At 41.9% G+C, this 20,392-nt stretch overlaps 1 protein-coding gene across 1 annotated transcript; it reads right to left on the bottom strand.

Annotated features, from left to right (window-relative positions):
* Positions 1-296: 296 nt before the first annotated feature.
* On the bottom strand, positions 297-18,053 carry LOC133962244 (SERTA domain-containing protein 4-like). Its single transcript, XM_062397772.1, has 4 exons — positions 17,508-18,053; positions 4,803-4,975; positions 4,396-4,514; positions 297-3,931 (listed from the first exon to the last, which is right to left on the bottom strand). The coding sequence occupies exons 2-4, from the start codon at positions 4,954-4,956 to the stop codon at positions 3,017-3,019; spliced, it is 1,188 nt and encodes a 395-aa protein (XP_062253756.1). The 5' UTR covers positions 4,957-4,975; positions 17,508-18,053; the 3' UTR covers positions 297-3,016.
* Positions 18,054-20,392: the final 2,339 nt, after the last annotated feature.

Below are 20,392 nucleotides of genomic sequence, written 5' to 3' on the forward strand. Positions count from 1 at the left end.
TGCGGGGACAATAGATATGACAGCGGGTGCAGGGAGGAGTGTGGAGGTGACTGCTCTGAGCGTAATGTCAGGAAGATTAACAAGAGTCGAGCAGCGAAGTGACACCTGAGAGACATTTGGCGAGTGCAATAAGCTGCAGCGCCACACTCCACTGAACAGCAGACAGGAGGGGAGGCAAGACAATAAAGAGGAATCCACACACGCACATGAGCGTGCACGCACTCACACTGAATTGTGTTTGAAAGCTGCAAGGATCAGCATGGCTGTAATGAGAGGGAATAAAGGAGGAAGCAATATGTTTTCAACATTTCTTTTACTGATCTTTACACTTGTCACAGAACATCACATAAAATTATCCGAGCAGAACTTGCTCTTTTGTTGTTTTTATTAACAGACAATGCAGTTGTACACATTCTTGTCTCAGAAACAGATATTGCTTTGTCAAATCCTTTTATCAAAAAATTAAAATATAATATGAGACACAGATAATCATGTTTTACAGAATTAAAATGAAATGGGCTGGTACTCCTACTCGTCCTGTTGTAGTGTCACTGATGCAGTCAGTATTAAACTTCAGAAAAAAAAAAGAAAAAAGGATCCACCTTGTAAATCAAAAGATTTACAAGGTGGATCCTTTTGTCTTAAGGTACATCACAAAAAAAGTAAGTAAAAAAAGTAAAGTAAAAATGAAGAAATAAAAATATTAATTCTGACTGATATAGTTCTCCATTTTTCACTACTTTGGTTCGTCATCAGTGTGAGGACCCTAATCTTTAGAAGAGGGACGCCATCAAACAAGAAACCACTGATCATGCTATTATGACAGAACGTCTCACTAACGCAGACATGTGATTGCTTATTGTTTTAATCAAGTTCAGCATTTCGGGAAATATGTTTATTTGCTCACTTGCCAGGTGATAAGATCAATATCGGTTGCATGTCTGTTCTGTAAATATGAAGCTGGAGCGAGGCATCACAGCGTTAGCTTAGCATCAAAACTGTTAACATGATGGAACAGCCAGCCTGCTCTGATTTAGGGAAACAAAATCTCATTAAAGAAACCTCTAAAAAACCCTAGTTAGCATGTTATATGTTATTTACTTAATCTGCAGAACAAAGGAGTGTTACCTGGCCTATTATTAAATTGTTCTAGTCTTTAAGATAAACTAAACTAAGTCTTCATGCTAAGCTATGTAAATCGTCTCCTGACATTGGCTTCATAATGTATATATAGAAAAAGGGGTAATCTACCTCTCGGCAAGAAAGGTATTAAGCATATTTCCCAAAATGTTGTACTATGACTTGTTGCTAAATGTGGCTATTTTTGAAAAACTTTAAACAGTTTGTTAGGCAGATCTCTAGCCACTAGCTATTGAATTGGCATTGGCAAGCTATTGGCTTTTATCGAAAGTAGAGTGTTTATGGCTTGATAATGAAATATTTGTGGTCTGAAATTCTTAAACAAATGATTGGGAGGAAAAAGCTAAACCGACATTGGTAAAATTGTATTAACAGTATCTAATTATATGTTGCAATTTAAAGGAGCTATATGTAAGTCTTTGCTACAGCTACAGAGCCAACATTAGCATTAACAGCAGTTTACTTCTATAATCTAGAAGAACCATTTGGGAGATCCGCATCAAACTTTGTGCTTTTACTAACAAAGACCTGCCTCCAGTGGAAGAGAGACAACTCTTGTTTTGCTTCTTTTTCTATCACTTCTTTACTTCTACCAAAGTTAGTATGCTAACAATTTAGCTGGACTTGTCAATTTCCAATAGCAAGCTACTGTAGCATTCAGTCTGCCCTCAAGAAGCAGCGCTGCTCTTAGGTCGGATTATAATCTCTTCCAATAGTTAGAAAGGCTGAAGCTCTTCGAAGACGACCACCCTCTCCCAGCAAGAGAAAACTTACATATAGCACGTTTAAATTGTTGAAATCAGCTATTTTTAGATTCAAATTGTTTTAAGAAATGCTCCTCAACAAAACCATAACAAGCCTTTTCTGCTTTAAAAAAAAAACGTGAATGAGGTTTTGAATAGAAGTATCTTTTCAAGGCTTTTGCAACTGGCCTTGAAGGTTGGCTTTACATTTGTGCATTGTCAATACAGGCAGTGCTAGAAAACATGCATTTTGTATTTAAAACAAACAGAGGGTGTGGACATTTTGTCAGATTCAAAACTTTAACCAACATTTGAAAGAATCCCTGCATTTAACTACATGCCCGGTTTTAGTCAAACACATTTGGAATGCAAGAAAGCTACTTAGTAACAAGAACAATTACATTAACACAATACACATGTATCTATAAAAACACTAAGGCACTTGAAATTGTGGTTTAACATTTCAAAACAATGTTTATGATTGTTGTCTCGTAAAATAATTTGAAGAACACACATTGTGCCCGCGCTGAAGCACAGTCACTTGCCATTGCCTGAAGACAGCATCAAAATCAACAGGCACACACACTCAGGTGTAACCCGTGTTTCATAATGAAAAAAATAGCTTAAACTCAAGTTTAAAAATGCTACATCATATCTTGCAAACACACACATACAGAAGCACACACTATCCATATCCCTTCTTTTGATAGGCTTGTTTAGGGTCCTGAAATGAGACCGTTGCACCAATATAAAGCCCCATTTGAGACTTAAGTGTTGTGCTGTGGGGCTTTTACAATGGTCTTGTAGACAGTGCAATAGCAAGCTTCACTTCACCTTTTGGATTTCAGATCCCACCTATGTGACATTAGCATTTATACTTGCTAGAGAGATGTTTCCAGTGCTAAAATAGGCCAAATATTTATTTCTATACATTTTTCATCTAACCAAAACACTAGCAATTGTGTGTTGTATTGAGCTTTTCTGTGTATATGAGACCTTTAAAATGAAGTTGACTTGGCATTTTAATAAGGTAAGTAACTTGCACCTTCATCTGCGTAATCTTCAACTAATGATAGCTGTCGTCATGATTACATCTCTGATGTAGAATGTGAGTTGAATCTCAGAAAGTCCGGTCATTGTCTGTGAGCCCTGCGGTGCCAGAAGCTTAACTTGTGGAGCTCTCTTTCTGAGACCCACTGACATGGTCGCATGACCTGCTCCTCTTCCTCCCCCTCCCCCTCTTGCTCGTCCTCTTCCTCCTCCTGCTCTCCCTCCTCCTCATCTTCCACTCTATCTGTCATGCAGGTGTCTTCCTCTGTCCTTGTGTGTACATGACCAAGCAAAGTCCTGGTCCTTTTCTGACTTGATTTGTCTTTTACAACATCAACGGATGGCCCTGGTCTTCTTTCATCATCTTCTTCTTCTTCTTCTTCTTCCTCCTCCTCCTCCTCTTCCCTTTCATCTTCTTCTTCTTCTTCTTCCTCCTCTTCATTTTCCTCCTCCTCTTCAACATCTTCATCCTCATCATCACGCTCTTCCACAGCAACTGTCAGCCCTAACTTACTATGGCTAGCTAGCTGAAAAAATGAGGAGGAGTGTGATGTGGACGGGCAGGTAGAGAGGGCAGCATCATACATGGAGAATGGGAGATGGAGGTAGTGTCCTGCAGTGGCGGCCGCTGCGTAAATGCAGCAACATGTCTGGGCACAGTCAGGGCGAAGATTACCCTGTCCTGCGCGGACCATTCGTAAGCGTTTACGGAAGGGTGGTCCGGCTTGGGGTGCTAGGCAAATCCGGGGTACTGCTCCATGGATTGCCTGGTGCGCTGGGTTAGTGCCGGGTGGAAGGACGCAAGGGCCAGTGGCGAATGCTGGGTTTGGGGGGAAGCACCAGTCAGTGCTCTGGAGCAGGATCTCAGCTCGCAGGCGGCGAAGGAGGTTGTTAACGAGAACGGAGCGACGGAGGAAGGCCTCAGGGTCGTCAATGAATCTCATCTTCTCCAAGGAGAGACGCAGCACGTGGGCACGCTCCTCCAAGACTGGGGCCACCTAAAGGAGAATATCCTGTTAGATCTATGTAACCTGATCAATTACTTTAAGCAAAGTTCGATAAGTATACATTTACCAGCCAATTTTAATCAACTTCAGTTAGCAAAGGGTCAGAGTAAGAGTTCTTCACCTTTCAAAATAAGATACAAATGCAAATCTACAGATCAAGCGAAAGTGAACATAAAAAAGACAACTGCAAGCAAGCATAAGTATTACACTTAAATTATAACATCAGTCTTCTGTTTTACCAAAGGACATTTATATAAATCTGTTCTGATTGAGGTTTGGGGTAGACAACAGTACCTTCAAATATTTATACGCATCAAAATTGGCTCTTAAATAAACAAGCTTGAAAATTAACTGCCTGGACTTCCATAAGGACTATACAGTCATTGTCCTCAGCATGGGACATGCTTATTAGGATAAGTGGTGTGCTCTGAAATCATAACTGTATAGTTACTCACAGTCTGGCAGTATGTCCTAAAACTGAAGGACGGCTCATCATCATCATCAACAAACTTCCTCTTGAAGTATGCAATCCTTGACACTGACACATGACCAGGAACTCGCCTACAAGGGGGTTCTGCAGAGAGAAAAACACGACCATAAGTCACTACAATGTGGAACAATGTTACCACAGCTTGGACATGGAACCAAACATTACTGTCTGTTTTCAAAATCGACACTTATAAGAATGCTTCCGAGTTACTATAGGTCACAGCACGATACATTTAAGGTGTAGAATCCATGAATTATCTGAAGTGCCATTCTTTGAACAACTATGCAACCACAGCCTGAGCTTTCTCTGTGGAACAGTATCTGATCAACCTAAATAAATGATAGAGTGAACATCTGTTTTTGTTGCGTGTACCTTGAGTAAATTGCTCGTCCGAGTTGCATGGCGGGGCCGGGTTTGACTGGCAGGTCTTACTGCAGCGCTCCGATTCCCATATGGGCTGATATGCAGAGAGCGGTTGGTCTCCCTCTGGGTCCAGGAAAGGATTCATGGACAAAACGAGGGTCATCTCTCTCCCCGACTTCGGTCTGTAAAGCAACAAAGCACTCACATCACGATCATGTCCCCTTCTTATCATAGACATATTGATCAGTAGAACAGGGCATTTCCACAGATTAATAAACAGAATAATAAACTAAGGTTACTTTCATTTTATTGCATTCTTCAAAATGAACACATTTATCTTGAGTATATTCTGTACCAGTTCGTCAGCTAAATGATATATAATGTAAAATATTGCACCACATTAACGTGGTATTTCCTATCAACCTCACAAGCATTTAGTTGAAATTTGTATTAATGATGTGGTAAACATTAACAAGATGCTCATCTTTGATTCTGGCAAATACGTTGTTGTTTCGTGGAGGAGTAACCAGCGTCTGTGCAAGCTGCGTGACGAATCTGAACAACAATAATGGAGAGCAGGAAAAATTGGCAGATGGCTGGCAACTCTGTGATATGTGACAAGTGGGACACAGATGGAGAGATGACACCCACCCACACCACGAATTCCCTATTGATTAGGAGGTAGGAGAGTTAGTGAGATGTTTGACACCAATTTGTTCACTGAAACGGATCCCACACATGGAAATGCCCTGGGAAGCTGGGTCAACAGCATGGTAATCTGGGAAGCAGAGGGGATGTGTGCTGTGCCAGTGCACAAAGCAAACATCTTGACAAACGGAATCCAACAGACACAATACTTGTTTTGAGTTCATGTTAATTTTGTCCGTTTTTAAATAATAAACATATTTGAAGCTATATCACGTTATGTTTCAAATAAGTGATGCAGATAAAAACATTTATCTGCATCAAATCCTGATACAGGATTTGACGGGGAGACGTTCTCACCTGCCAACAGATCTTTTTTCAATCTGAAGACAGAGCCCTACTGTGAAGACGCAGAGGGTCCTAAGAGCCAAAGTCTGTCTGTGACTCTCTAAATCCACAGTGAGAAACTTTATCGTCCTTTTGATCACAGTGGAATGGCTGTCATTTGGTGCGTTGTTGTTTCCTCCCCTTCATGCAGAATGCAAAGCCAGCTGTTTGAAGCACAAGCGTCTGGACCGCCTCCTCGAAGCGTCTCCTGCCCCTCCTCAACCTGCCCGCAACAACAGACGTCATGTCCCACAACCCATCTTGACAGACCAAACTGGGGCGGCACCATTTCAACCTTACCCCCGTTGGGTGGCTGATTGAAATGTCCGCTTCAATAAGCTCTCTGCTTTGCCTGGATGAATAGTTTTATTTCCATGAGCTGCTTCTAAACTGTTTGCTTTTAACAGAAACCACAGACACATCACCCTGGACTCGGCTGCTCTTACCAAACGTATCTACCAGCAATGAGGAGCAATAGATTATGGCTTTACATTTAATATTTGCAAGGATTTATTAGAGTTAAGATCCACAGTCAACTCAAACAGCCCAGTAGTATTTCTGCATCATTAATCTGTCTTTTGTTAATTTACACTCAATCTTGTTCTCACACATGAACAAGATGTGTAAAATGATACCCTGTGATTTACCAACTTATTAAAGTGACAGGACAGTTTCTATGTGCGAAGCCAGTTGTCACCACTGCAATACTGACAAGTGGAATACTATGTGTCGACCAACGGCAGGTGAAAAGACAAAGCTGGTCACTCTGTTTAGATCAGAGGACTCATTAAAGAGGTTTGTGTTTCTTCTCACTGTCTGATGGAGCCTGCAACTCAACTACTCCAGTTTTGGTCATAATCCACTGTGTTACATCACAGATTATTCACATTTTATTGCGTGTTGTGTTGTGCTAGATTCCGCTGCTGAGGGCTCCACCACAAACGACCACCAACTAGGGCCAATTATGTCAATGTTATTGAGCGCGAGTGCCATGGTTAATTAGCAACTTTGGCTTTTCTCATTTCCCCCATGAGCTACTTTTTTACCCTCAGCTATTTTCCTCTCCATCACCTCCCCTCACTGCTGTTGTTGCTGCGTTTGCTCGGGCACAAAGAAAGAAGCATGCCATCACTCCCTCTGCCCTCCGCAGGGACCTCCATCTCCAAAACTCCCCCTCCCTCTTTTACCGTCTCTTTCATCCCCAAGTCTCAATCTCTCTCTCTCAACCCCTCTGTCTCCCTTGCTGACATCCTTTCAACGGCGGTCACAGATGACAGCTCTCTGAACCAGGGTGGTGAAGAAAAAAGCAAAACAATGAGAATATCGACAGAGCAGCCTCTCTACATGTACACCAATATTTCTTGTTCTTCACAGAAAAGGAGGAGGAGGGGAGACTGAACATGTGTGTGTCTGGGTCTGTGAAAGAGGAAGGGAGAAGAGGATTGAGAAATAAAAACATGGAATGAGGAGAGAAAAAATCTCCTGGGGGATATCATCCCTCTCTTTTTCTATTTCTGTCTGCGACTCGCAGGAATGTGAGACCGAGTGAGAGTGAGCTGTGTGTGTGTAGAAGTGTGTTTGATTGTGTTAAAAAGAGTGTGTATTTTGAGGGGGGAAAAGGAACCTGTGAGTATGTACAAGTGTATGCGAGTGTGCGTGAGTGTATGCGAGGCACTGCTTCACCTCTGTTCAGTCACAGCTCCTCTGGCTTCATCCCTCTTATCTTCCCTCTCTCACAGCTTCCCCACCTCTGACTGACTCTCTATCTCGCCTCCGTTTTCATTACACCCTTTGATGACGAGAAGTTAATTGCAGTGCCAGGGCACAAGACAAACCATGGGAGGGATACAGAGTGGAAGAGAATAGGAGGAGAATGGGAAGAGGGCTAGAGGGGGGGAGCCGAGGGAGGGATGGAAGGAGTCAGGGAGGGAAAGATAAGTGCCTTAGGAGCCTTGTCATGAGTGGAGACAGATCGCCCGCAGGGATGATTTCTGCTGCTGTGATTGACTCACTCCCTCCAGCGCTAAGATAGACAGGCGCACACACACTCGGCAGCATGTACAGCTTGTACTGTCCTCAAATATGTTGGAGGGGAAGTCAGCTAAGGCCATGACAGCCAACCAAGGTGTTCCTGGACCACACTACCCATGTCTGATTCTGGCTTTTCACATATACTACAGGTGCTGTTTTCTGTTTTAATTAGGGGTTTGCATTCAATTCTAGTATTGATTGGATGTATATATATATATATATGCAACATATGCATTTAAACAAAGATCCATTTTACTTTACATACTACAATCTTCTTCAAGACCAAACTGGTCTGCAGGCATGACCTCTATTGTTGAAAATAGATCTCTGGTGGAAGTGGTGCAAAAGGCAATACAAAGGCACACAACTATACGGAACTGCATAAATACTGACTACTCTCGACACATTTGTACTTACCTTTGCGTTCATTGGATATTTATATCTGACTGGTGATGGCTGTGGCAGAGTGCACAGCCATATCTGTTGCTCTCACAAGCAACAGATTCCACTCAGACTTTGAGTGACACGCGACCAGGCCTATCACTGGTCTGATTCTGGCGCATTCACTCTGGTAAACACAGCTGAAAGTCCTGTTGTTATGTTTTCAGCTAATGAAGACCAGTCACATATTTACAGTCGGTTACAACAGAATGTTTCTGAAAGGGTAGGTTACACCGTCCTCATGTTTGTTTAACTTTTAGCAGGACAGTCGGCTAATGTAGGAGTAGCGTAACAGAGTTTCAATACGGAGTATAAGTTGTTGTGGTTAGCCTGTGGTATCTAACAAGCTGCTACCTCAGCAACAAGTCTGCTTGGTGTCACGATCGGTGCGGAGGGGTGTTGGTGGAGTTGACGGGGAGCGGGGTTGGTGGGTTCCGAGGCTGGACTGGTACCGGCTGGGGCGGAATGACGAGGGGCGGAATGACGAGTGTGATCCTGATTGACTCATATGGGGGAGGAAGTCTGAAACAAGACGTTTCAATAACATATTTCTTGTTGTAATGACTGAGTGAAAAAGTCCACGGAGTGACTGTTTTCATATTTTGAGGGTACCAACTGAATTATTTATTTATTTAGTATTTGCAAGTTCTATCTACTTCAACTGCTCATTTAATAAAAAAAACAGTCAAAGAAAAACTGATATACATGCCATACATGGGAGAAGATTTACTTTCTTACAGAGATTCAGAGGGAGTATGAAACGCCTCTAATAAACTATGTGCTCTCTCTATATTATAGTATTTTTCTCTGCGGCCTCAGTATTTCTAATTGATCCAGCATGTGTATGTCAGTGTTTGCTGTATCACTCTACATGTGTGTGTGTGTCTGTGTAAAGTGTTTACTCCCTGTTCTTTTGGCCAGGTGTTTAGTAAGTGTTTCCGAGCCTTAGGGAAACAGAGAGCGCTGAAAGGAGTTCATGTCTGTGGTTTTCTATTCAAAATAGATTCCAGTCTGACTGAAAGGGTCTCTGCAGCACACACAAGCAGCATGCTCTGTGTCACAAAGGAACAACTGCACAGAATCAGGAAGATAAATGGTAAAACGGGGAATTGTATGGGTGTGTGAGCGTTGGTGAGATTTAGTTCTGCCATTTACCATAAGCATCAATGATTGACACTCCCAATTCATCAAAATCCCAAATCAAATAAAGACGAACAATGCATACACACACTATGTATTTATTAGGTGTGTATCGGTACATGTATCTTTACCGAAAATGTTCGGTACAGGCCTTTCAGTTTGGTACGCACGTGTACGAAAAGAATGCAGTGACTCAAAATGTGGAACATATGTGGGTCAATACGGGTCTCAAATTCCGAGGGACGACTTTAGCAAAGGACCGGATGTGCTGTGGGCTAGTGTTCATGGCAACCGCAGAAAAACAGCCGTTTAAACAGTCTCCCTCGTCATTTGAGTCTGCTGTGTGGGAACTATAATGACGACTGACCAAGTGGATCGCTGTATGCCGACATTGTGCAACGACTCGTTTGAACCGGTACCTCCAGTGCGATGTGCCACTAACAGTGGGACAAGGAGAAAACTAGTTCAGTGCAAATCGAGCACCCCATGGCATATAAGCAGCAAATAATTCAGACTGTGTAAAAGCAGTAAAAATCACCATAGGTGTTTGTCTTACAGCAGGTATGCGTCCGTTCTCTGTTGTTGAGAACGCAGGGTTCAAACATACACTAAAAGTAATTTAACATACGTTACAAAGATCCCTCTCAACCGCATTGCAGTCAGCAATTCATACCAGCCCTTTATAAACCTCAGTCCCTAATGTAAGAGTGTTCTCCACAGAGGGAAACATTGTTTGTGCCAGCATGGTCACCCTTTCTGCAAACAATGTTGACAAGTTAATAAAACCCAACAAACAAACATAAACCATATTTATTTGAGAGACTATTTACTTCTAAAAAAATATATTTGTGCCTTTTAGAAAGAAATAGCCATACTCCATTCAATTAACCAGTGTTTAATAAAAATAAATAAATACAATTTGTTACATTTTCTTTCCCCTTTTTCTACTTGACCGAACCGTGACCTCAAAACCGAGGTATGTGACTTTTGTGTACCTAGCATTTATGATAACGGTTGTAGCATTTCGGAAAATAGGCCCAGAAACTGTGTAGTACCGAGACAGAACTTCCACAACGTTGCAATGTCACAACAATATAGTCACCATCAAACCTTTGTTATTTAAACTATTAACACAAAAATCAAGCCTGACAAGCTACAAGACAAATTAAATGTCGCCAGATATAATCTAATGTCTGCTTTCTGGGGTTGACTTGGCTGTACTTCACCCAGAGAACTGTTGGCCAATCAGATGAGAGGCTCAAAGATCGACATAAAACACTATTTTTCTTCCTAGAGCTCCAAAAAGCATCGAGGGAAATGTAAAACTATACTGACATTAAAGAACACAAACATATCTTGGTAGAAAAATCCAAACCCCAAGTAAATTTCCTCAAAGAAAAACACTATAAAATGTCATCTTAACCCTAGTGTATTTCGATCTGTGTTCTAAACCCTAACTGGTGATGACAGTTGACATCAAATGGCAAGTTTGAGGAAGCAAGAAAGTCAACTAAAATGTATTCCATATGTATACAGCACTGGTAAAGGCGTCAACAATAACCTTGTGCATTTGTACGAAGTGAAAAAAATCCTTTCACATGTTACTGTTGACAAGGTCTTTGTCTGAGCAGCTCTTTTGTATGTCAGTGTGTATCCCTGTATAGCAATGACAGTTGCGTGGTGGACCAAATCTGAGTAATACATCTACACAGTGAGAAAATACTGCAAGTGGGCATTGCCTTGAAAGAGCTGGCTGTGGTTTACGTTGACAGGAGATCCAACAGCGAGCTTCCTCAGAGCTCTGTGATGTCACGATGGACAGTTTGAATCTCACAGGAAGAGAGAAAACTTGAGTACCGTCACCGTCTTCCCTGCACTTTTGTTTGATGCCTGCTGCTTATGCCCACATACTCAGAAAGTGACTGTTGAAGTGTTTTGACAGGGATAGGACCACTGAAATGTGTAACATGTTGAAGTACCTGTTGCATCTTTATAGCGTTAACTGGTCCCACTGATGCTTAGGCTTTTAAATCCTTTTCTTTCTTATATTATTTGCACACATGAAGACGGGAAAAGTACAAACGGCAAAAATCTTGGTGCTATTAAGATAGTTGCACTAAAATCCAATTATCTCGAGCAGGGTTATTAAACCATTTTTAAAGTCAACTTGAATGCTTTTAAAGACCTTTTTAAGACCTCAATAAATGTAATTAAAGAGTCCAAAAATGGCAACACATGTTCCTTGATAAAGAAGATTTTATTTAGAATTTATTTAATGATTATGAGAACGATAACATTGAGTAGGGTTAACTGTTGTAGCTATTTACAGATTTCTTTACTGTTTAAAAGCTAAACATTTGTTTATTAAACTTTTTGCTTTGTTTAATATAACAGGTTAGATTATGTCTTTAGAACATGAAAAATAAAAGATCAATATTCATATTGTTTTTTGGTAGTTTACGCTTTTGTTTTGAAGGTACAGAGCACCAGGTTATATTATACATATGGTTAGGAAGGGTTCATGTTTTTTTACCAGGGCAAGATTGAGAGCAAAAACTGAAAAATTAATCACACAAAACATGACGCCTGCCTGGACAATGGACTTATTCCCTGCGAAAGAGTTTTTACTATTTCACTTTTTCTATCAAGTTTGAGGACAAATAACATTTACAGTATCAGGACAAATGTCCTATTAGTCTTAAATGCACACTGCACAGCCTGCAATTTTAATACTTTCCAGATAATGTATTTTGTTGATTTCAATTTTAGACTTTTAAAAGGAGCTGCGGCAACCCGAAATCTGAATATATCCCAATATAAGCTTTATACTTGCCGGCTATGGACAAAGTGCAATGGAAGCTGATAGAATGTAACTTTAGCTTGCACTGAAGACACAGCACCAATAAAGAGAATGCTACATTTCCCATAAAGCACAGCACGCGTTACATTTTTTCACCATATTTTCAACATTTTTCTATTGTTTGAATAGCCCTTTAATTAATTCATCTTGTTGCACCCTCATCTCCTGCCATGGTTTAATGACAACTGGTGAATTAGCGCTACCAGCTGTTTATTTAAGATCTTTTAAATATTTGTGTCACAGTAGAGGATGGAAGCATATTAGCATTTTCATCAGTTTCCTGGAAATTCTGTTCATGTCTGGGCTTTGATTGGATGGAAACTACTGAATGTCAGGTTTAAATAGGCCCAATTGAAAATCCTCAATCTGTATTCTATAATATAAATATATTGTATTATTCATAACAACTGACGTATTATTCATGACAACTGATTTGTTTTACCCTAGGTAAGTGTGACGTTTCATGTGACGTGAAATATCTGGGTCCGAACCGTAAGGTGGCAAGCATACAGGAATGGCAGAACCTTCTAATTTATTCACATTCTTAGGGAGACATCAATAAGGGTAAAAAGAAAAACTAAATATATTTCAGATTATTCTACAGACGAGCAGGAGAGAACGTGACTCGATTCATTTAATATCAGTATTCACAGTGATTACATCTGTTTGACCAGCTATATCTAGCTTGTTAACATTAGCTAACACAACTAAAAGACATCATTTGTTGCACATTGTATTTAATCTATTCCACCACCTGAGATCTACAATTACTGCAAGGGACACAGCAATGTAGCCGCTTTAACATAGCAGAGCTTGGACCCCGAGAAAGATTTCACAGATGTCACAACTTAAGAACCAAATTTCCTCTTGACCTATCAGCAAAGTAAGCCACCATAATTAATTTGTTTGGCTACGAAAATATAGGACATCTGAAAGCAATGGCATCCTGAGTTTGCTGTAATTTTATTAATATTCAAATAAATGTCTGTGTGTGTGACAAGCCATAATGTTATGAATTTTTTTATTGCCCTAAAATCTGTATACATCTACTTTCTGTCTTCCTCTTAATAACTGGATTTAGCAACTATCCACCTCAAGGTAAAAACAAGGCAGAAAATGGACTAACGGCTAATCCACTGAAGGAGATGTTGCTCACCATAATGCAGCTAAAAGCTCTAAGCCAAGATACAGCCCACTTCTTCTCAATATGGAGAAGCTTCACTCCATCAATATGGCGGTTGGCATGGGGGTGGAAAGTGTGAAAGTGCTGGCCTCAGACAGTGCGGCACACAGCAAGACAGAACAGATAGAGAATAGATAATTAGCTTTCATGACATCAAGTTCTCTTTAAGAGTCGCAACAACCAGGCGCTGCACTGTACACCATGAATCCAAATTGAAACGCACAGAGCGAGCTATTAGTCCCCTGCTGGTGGAGTGGACCACCGTCACACGGAAATACTGAGAATAAATACGCTGGGCAAGTTAGCCTTAAAAGCTGAAGATGCTTTGCAGAGGCTGGCAGTAAATAAATAAATGACAAAACGCTTTGTAAGGGCACTGAAAACCTCCAAGGTCTTCTCCTTAATATACTTGTGACAATACGATCCTTTCACAGGATATTTGATGCATTAAAATTTGTTTTACCGGTTTATTAATGGGTTTGTTTTTTACAAATCTATCATCCTAATTTGGATTACCCAACCAATAGAATTTCAACTGTAGATCGTTGTGTGTGTGTTAGCTTCAGGTACGACCATTGGTTTGCTTGAGGGAAATAAATTGCACCTTCATGGAGCAGGAGTCCAGCAGATCCCTGGTCAACATGGATCAGCAAAATCGACGAACTCAATATAGTATTTTCTTCCTTGTCGGAATACTGTTGCTAGCAATGATAAAAAATAAAATATATGCCACCTGTTTCTTTTCCCCCTGTATTTATGGGAACTGTGCCAACAACAAAAGTAACCACCACAAAGGCCAGTTGATTCATCATCACCACACATGGCATTCTATTGGTTGGGGAATTTTGACAGATTTGTTGCCCAAAATGCCCAGAAGAGAACAAATCTGAGAGCAGACGTTTCAGGTACATAAAGGCAGCATGAGGGCGAGGAGCGGAGCTGAAGCCGGAGCGCAAATGGTCTGTATTTATATAGCTCTAGTCTTGCTGACCACTCAAAGCACTTAACAGCACAGGCTATTGCCATTCATACAGTGGATCTATGGGCAACACTGTTTTCTACGAGGGGCAATTCAGGGTATTAGAGTGCCATTGCAGGGTTTTGAGTGAAAGCAGTACAACATCTGAACAAGAACTGGACATGTCCTGCTCTCAAACTGAAATACCACGCTCTTATTGAAAATGGAAAAACCTTAATTTTTTATCTGCCTTAAATAAGCCTCATTCCGATTGCTGTTAAACAACCTGGCTCCCAACAGTTCTTCATTCTTTGAGAGAGAGCAACACTTACCTCCTTGTGCACACATCAATTGTTTTTTGTTTGTCTTAAGGACTCTGTTCTTGGACAAAAGAAACAGTCTGCCAAGCAGCAGCCTCCTCTGACATTCCACTCTCCTGCTGTGTTATATTGATGTTTTCTCTGTTTTTATTTGGTTGCATCTCAGATTTTCTGTTTGTGCCAGCTTGCAGCCTGTCAGAAGGCATCAGCGCAGTGTGCAAATGGTGGTGGGGCCGTCTTGGCCGCGGTGGCGTGACTAAGCTGGGTTCAGGGCCCTCAGGGTTTCAGAGTTTGCTGAGTGGTGACACATGTGTTGTGACAGGGCGACTGCAAGGAGCGGCATTATGGGCTATCTGGGGATGGCTTGTTGTAGCTGTGAGGGTTAACAGGTCGGCACTGTGTCGGTATGCTAGTGCCAAGCTCCCAGAGGTGGATGCAGCACATTAAAAACTGACAGGGGCATTAGCATGTGCTTATTAAAAAAAACATTGTTATATTACAGTATCCCTGAATAATCTCTTTTCGCATTTTAAAGCTTTATTTAAAGAGTTATTTTTATCAATTATTTCAAATTGCATTAGATTAATTCACATTCCTGTGCAGATCTCAGTGCATTACAGACACATTTAAGAACGTACTGAGAGGAAAGGCTATAGAAAATATATATATTATTTTGCAGGATGGATCTTCAGGTGTAAACAAATTTTTTCGGGGCAGGTGAAGTAATAAGGCCTTTGCTATAAATAAAGGTCATTTCACACCTTCCTCTATTTTTACACTTGTGCATAAACAAATGTGTGCGCTCCTTCCCTCTCGAGTTGTCCACCTTAGTTGTGAGTATTTCTGGAGCACAAAGGCGTATTCATGGTCGGGAAGCAGTGCCTTGGGGGAAGAAAGAAGTCTGGGGCTACACCCTGCAGTCCTCTCTCCCTCTCTCTCACACACACACTCACACTCACTCAGTCACACACACACGAAAGCAGCTCAACTTGTCTTGGCTGAAACCTTTTACACAGAACAGAGCAGCAAGAGAGAGAGAGAGAGAGAGGGACAAAGGGAATAAGATGTGAAGCCAGCCAGCTATCATCACCACTGACTGTACTGCAATATGCATTATCCTCCGCACTTCCAAACATCCTCTGCACCTGCTTTATTCTGCCTTTTTGGCAACAAACCATTAGAGGTGTGTATGTCTATGAGTAACACACTTCATGTGCTGCTAATTTTATGCCTGGCACTGCGTCTCCTAAACAGGCAGCCTTTAAAAAATGTATTGAATCCATCAGTGTACACTACGTGTCTGCTGCTGAGAGCCGTGTTTTGAAATGCTGTTCCAGATGTGAGATCCCCCCCCCCCCCCCCCCCCCCCCCCCCCCCGCTGAGAGAGATGAATGTCTAGGGGGGCTGCAGGCTACCTACAGGTTCACATCCTTAATGAGCAGAGGTGTCTGCTGAGAGCAAGATATGATTGATAGCGCCACGACAGAACTGGAAGTGGGGAGTCGCAGCGAGGGCTTTTGATAAGGGAGATGGGATGAAGGGGCTTTGGCAGGCTGGGAAAGAGAGGGAATCTGGCATCGGACGACTCACCCGAGCCAGATGCCAGGAACCCGTCCACCGTGCTGCAAAAGCCGGAGAGCTTCCTCTAGTTACAGCCCCTCCTCTCTGGTCTGTGAGTTCAATCCGAGCTGGATGCGCTCCCCTGTTGCATGCCTCAATATATTCCACATAACACACTTTTCCCCTCAGGAGGGAAATAAATAGCAAAGGTACGAATTCCTGGCATGTGACTCCGGATGTTGTTGCCAGTGAGCAGAGGTGATGCGCATCCAACCCTATTAAATACCAGCTGCACTACAAGCCTTTCTTCCACCAAACCAGCATTTAAAGAAGATTATAAGAAGAGCGTGTACTTCTATTTATTAACAAGACATGTCGGACTTGTTTTTTAATCCCGTCTGGGGCCAATAGTGTTAATCGTCCACTATGAGTGGAGGCGGTGATTGTGACACTAAGTCCAAGGAAGCACAGGAATGTCATGAAGAAGAGAGAACTACAACAGAAGCTCAGACTTCAGCTGCACACGTTCAGGAGGCAGCAGTGATACAGGCAACCACCACTTCAGGATTTCGCAGTCCCCGCAGACTAATGAAGTGAGGCTGGGTGAATGCCAGGAGGGTGGCCGCTTATGTCAGCCTGCATAATGTGCTCCGACCAGGGTCTCTTGTCATGTCACACTTGTGATGTATTGACTCCTGCGATCCTCGTTAATCCGCCAGTGTCTGAGCCAGTCAGCCTGATACAGTTTCATCCAACAGTTCATAGGACATCATGTGCATGAGCCACTCCACCAGACAAGTGAGCCAAATCAGCTTAATTACACCCAACGTATTGGATGTCAGCCAGCTCTGACTGTGTTGAACGTGCTCAGGTTTTTTACTGTCACAGTTCACGTGACTTAAAGAGAACTACTGTGGCAAAAAATAACATTCAAACCGGAGTGAATCCTGGTTTCCTCTGAGCTTCAGCTAAGTGAAAGTCGTGTTAGTGTCAGTATGGGTGGCAACAGGGGATGTGCAGAGTGTACTCAGACTCCAGATGGGCTGTGAGCTCACCGTGGCACTGGGGAAACAAAGACACATACACTAGAAGCCATGCACGGTAGCTCGAGTCAATGGGCTAACTTGTCCTCTATCGTACTTTTCGTGAAGCAGGCTCGCGTGTGCTAGCTGCAGGGAGCGTAGCTTACCTGTCTGGAATTGTGTTGACGTCGTCCTCGGCTCCACACTTGCTTTGTGGTGACGACTGAGATCCAAGGTGCGCTGATGAAAAATGTAGAAACTCCCTCAGCGTGGACGAAAAACACGACCGCGTCCTCCTCCGGCTCGCTCTGCTAAATTTAGCGCAGCGCAGCAGACACGCCAACCTTGAACGCTACTTACGTAATTACGACTTAATTATCGACTAAAACACTTATCATTAAGCGCGCGCGCGTTTCTCCCGCGCGAAGCATCCCCGCGCGCCGGCGACGGTACACGGCTGTTTGTCTGTGTACGTGTTGTGTTTGCTTGTTTGTTTTCCCTCAGGTGAGCTGTGGCGGTGTCAGCGGCGAGGTGGTCCGGCTCCATCTGCGGTGAATTCCCGGGCTGAAGGTCCGGAGCAGCTCACGTCGTCACGGCAGAGCTGACACTTCGCGTGTGTGTGTCTCAGTGTGTGTGTGTGTGCGCGAGAGAGTGTGTGTGCGTGATAGAAAACAACACCAGCGTCGCAGATCCATTCCCTCCAGTGAACTACTGCTGACGAGTTCAAGCGCCGCTCGGAATTTACACCACTCGCTTGGACTCCCGTTTATAATCTGTTATTGGAACTATTTTGTTGTCCCTTTTTTAAACCAAGTTTATTCTAGAAATGTCAAATAGAATGTAATCTAAAATCCGACAAAATGTGCACTTACTAAGAATTCAAAAAGACAAAGATATGCTAAAAATTGTATTAACTTAAAAATGTATTACTTGATAAATCAACCAATCCGAATGAGGGCTGCAACCAAAAGTTTTTTTAAGGAAGCTTTAGGGGAAGTTAATTGACAGAAGGTTAATCTGGCTTTGGTTTAGAAAAAGTTCTGTGAGACACTTCGAGGTACAACCAGGATGCATTGTCAGAGATGAACCAGGCATCATAGGTGTTTCAGGTTTAAACATCAGACACCTTCACCCAGGCGAGCCAGCCGGGGAGGATTAGGCCCCGACTTGTGTCTACATCCCACAGGATCCCTTGCTAGATTTCTTTCCTGGGTTGCTTCGAGCTGGCTGTACCCGGATTGAGGAAGCCCTCAATCCGGGTACAGCCAGCTTGGCTTGCTTGGCTAACCACGACATCAAGACCGTGTCAAGTTTGGTAACTGCAATTTATTCAGCTGATCAACCAGCAGCTGCCTATCCCAGGTTGGCAAGTCGCCGACCCTGTGTTTTGGTTTGAGGTTTCACCCTTGCTCGCACAAAGGTGATGGCATGCTTAGTTGGGTGCTGCTGCTTGCTTATTGCTCTGATCTTCTCTTCAAACCCCCCCAAACTATAATTTACAATAATCGTCATGTAGCCATCAAGTGTTTACTATTTTATGTTAACCAACTATGAGCCAAAGTTAATATTAAGCCTGTGTTTTTAATTGTTTATTTAGGCTGGAGTTATTTTATAACATATATTACAACTTCTGAATCAGGGGAACTAGGGTGAGATTTTCTTTATCCTTTTTTTTTAACGTTTTTGGCAGGTCATCGACAAAGATGAGTGTTTGGCTAAGATATTTTCTGTTGACCATCACATTTTGCTTTAAGAAAATGCATCTTGGACTCATGGACTCTTTTTCAACTGCCTCTTTTTCTTTTTTCATGGACAGTAGTTGCTACTCAATCAATCAAATAATTGACAATATTAACTGCAATTTTTTACCTCGTGTCCACTAAGCGTTTCAGCTGTAATTATGATTAATATCAGTAAGATGTAATGTAATGCTTTTTTGCAGGCCCACTTATTGATACTGACAAATCAACAATGATATGCTAATATCCATACTCCTTTGTTCTGGCATGTGCAATGAATATGTAATTGTCATGTTTCCGACAGCACTTGAAGGCATTCCAACACTTCTTTTTCTTTGGGTTGTGTGTTGGATATCTGCTCTGCAGGGATGTGACCGACAAAGAGAGGGGAGGGAGCAAGCCCTCCTCATCTGTTATGCATTTCCCCTTTGATTCAGCAGCAGCCACTGAATCTTATTTTCCAGCATTTCTCCCCCTGAGCACTTTGTTCTGTGTTCAGCGGTGGAATGTGCTGGAGAACACAGATAATTGTAAAGAAAAAAATTCCTCTCATCTATTTCTCTCTCTCTCTTTACCTTCCTTCTCAATACTATAAATTAAAGATTTATCTGAGTATTTCAAAACAGTTATCTGTCTGTATGGTAAACGTGGCTTACCCATCTGGAAGACGGAGTAAACCGGAAATATCATTTTTGACTACTAATTAAAAAATCCAATACCCTTATTTGTTATTTCCGTTTCTGTTTCTAAAATGAACTAATTCCATACCCATCTCTTTGAACAACACTACTATTGTAAAGCTTTTAAAATTTGTAACGGCAAAGCAACTAGAACAGAGACAGTCAGTTTTTTAGGTGAAATGTGCCAACACTATATGTAAGTTAATCTCTCCTCATTAGATCAGAGCCATGAGATAAAAAAAAGTACGTTCCTCATATAAAAAGACAGTGTTGTATTTAACCTAATAACTTAAAAGTTTATACATTTTAGCTATTCAGTTTACATTTGCCACATAAGGAGTAAAATACAATACTTGCTCCACCTGTTGGTTGTTTTGTGGCTATGCAGGGCAAACCACATGTTTGAGACTTAATTAACACCTTTTAAGTTGAGCTGCACATCTTCCACAAATTTACAGAAAATCTGAAAGCTCGCTGTGTGAGAGTCTTCAGAACTGTGTAATAGGAATCCTCCACATACAGAGAACTAATGAGATGTTTGTTCATATGGCACTAATGTGATTCCCTTAGTGCGAAACTGTCTTTATGTAAACACACACACGTACACACACACACAACAATAATTGCTTTCGT

This window comes from Platichthys flesus, chromosome 10, assembly GCF_949316205.1.
Source record: "Platichthys flesus chromosome 10, fPlaFle2.1, whole genome shotgun sequence".
NCBI lineage: Eukaryota > Metazoa > Chordata > Actinopteri > Pleuronectiformes > Pleuronectidae > Platichthys > Platichthys flesus.

Excerpts from the sequence above, each read along its gene's own strand:
- LOC133962244 (XM_062397772.1), bottom strand. The coding sequence starts at position 4,956 with ATGACCCTCGTTTTGTCCATGAATCCTTTCCTGGACCCAGAGGGAGAC. Across the intron at positions 4,515-4,802 it reads GGACGAGCAATTTACTCAAG|AACCCCCTTGTAGGCGAGTT; the intron begins GTACACGCAACA and ends TTCTCTCTGCAG. Across the intron at positions 3,932-4,395 it reads TTAGGACATACTGCCAGACT|GTGGCCCCAGTCTTGGAGGA; the intron begins GTGAGTAACTAT and ends ATTCTCCTTTAG.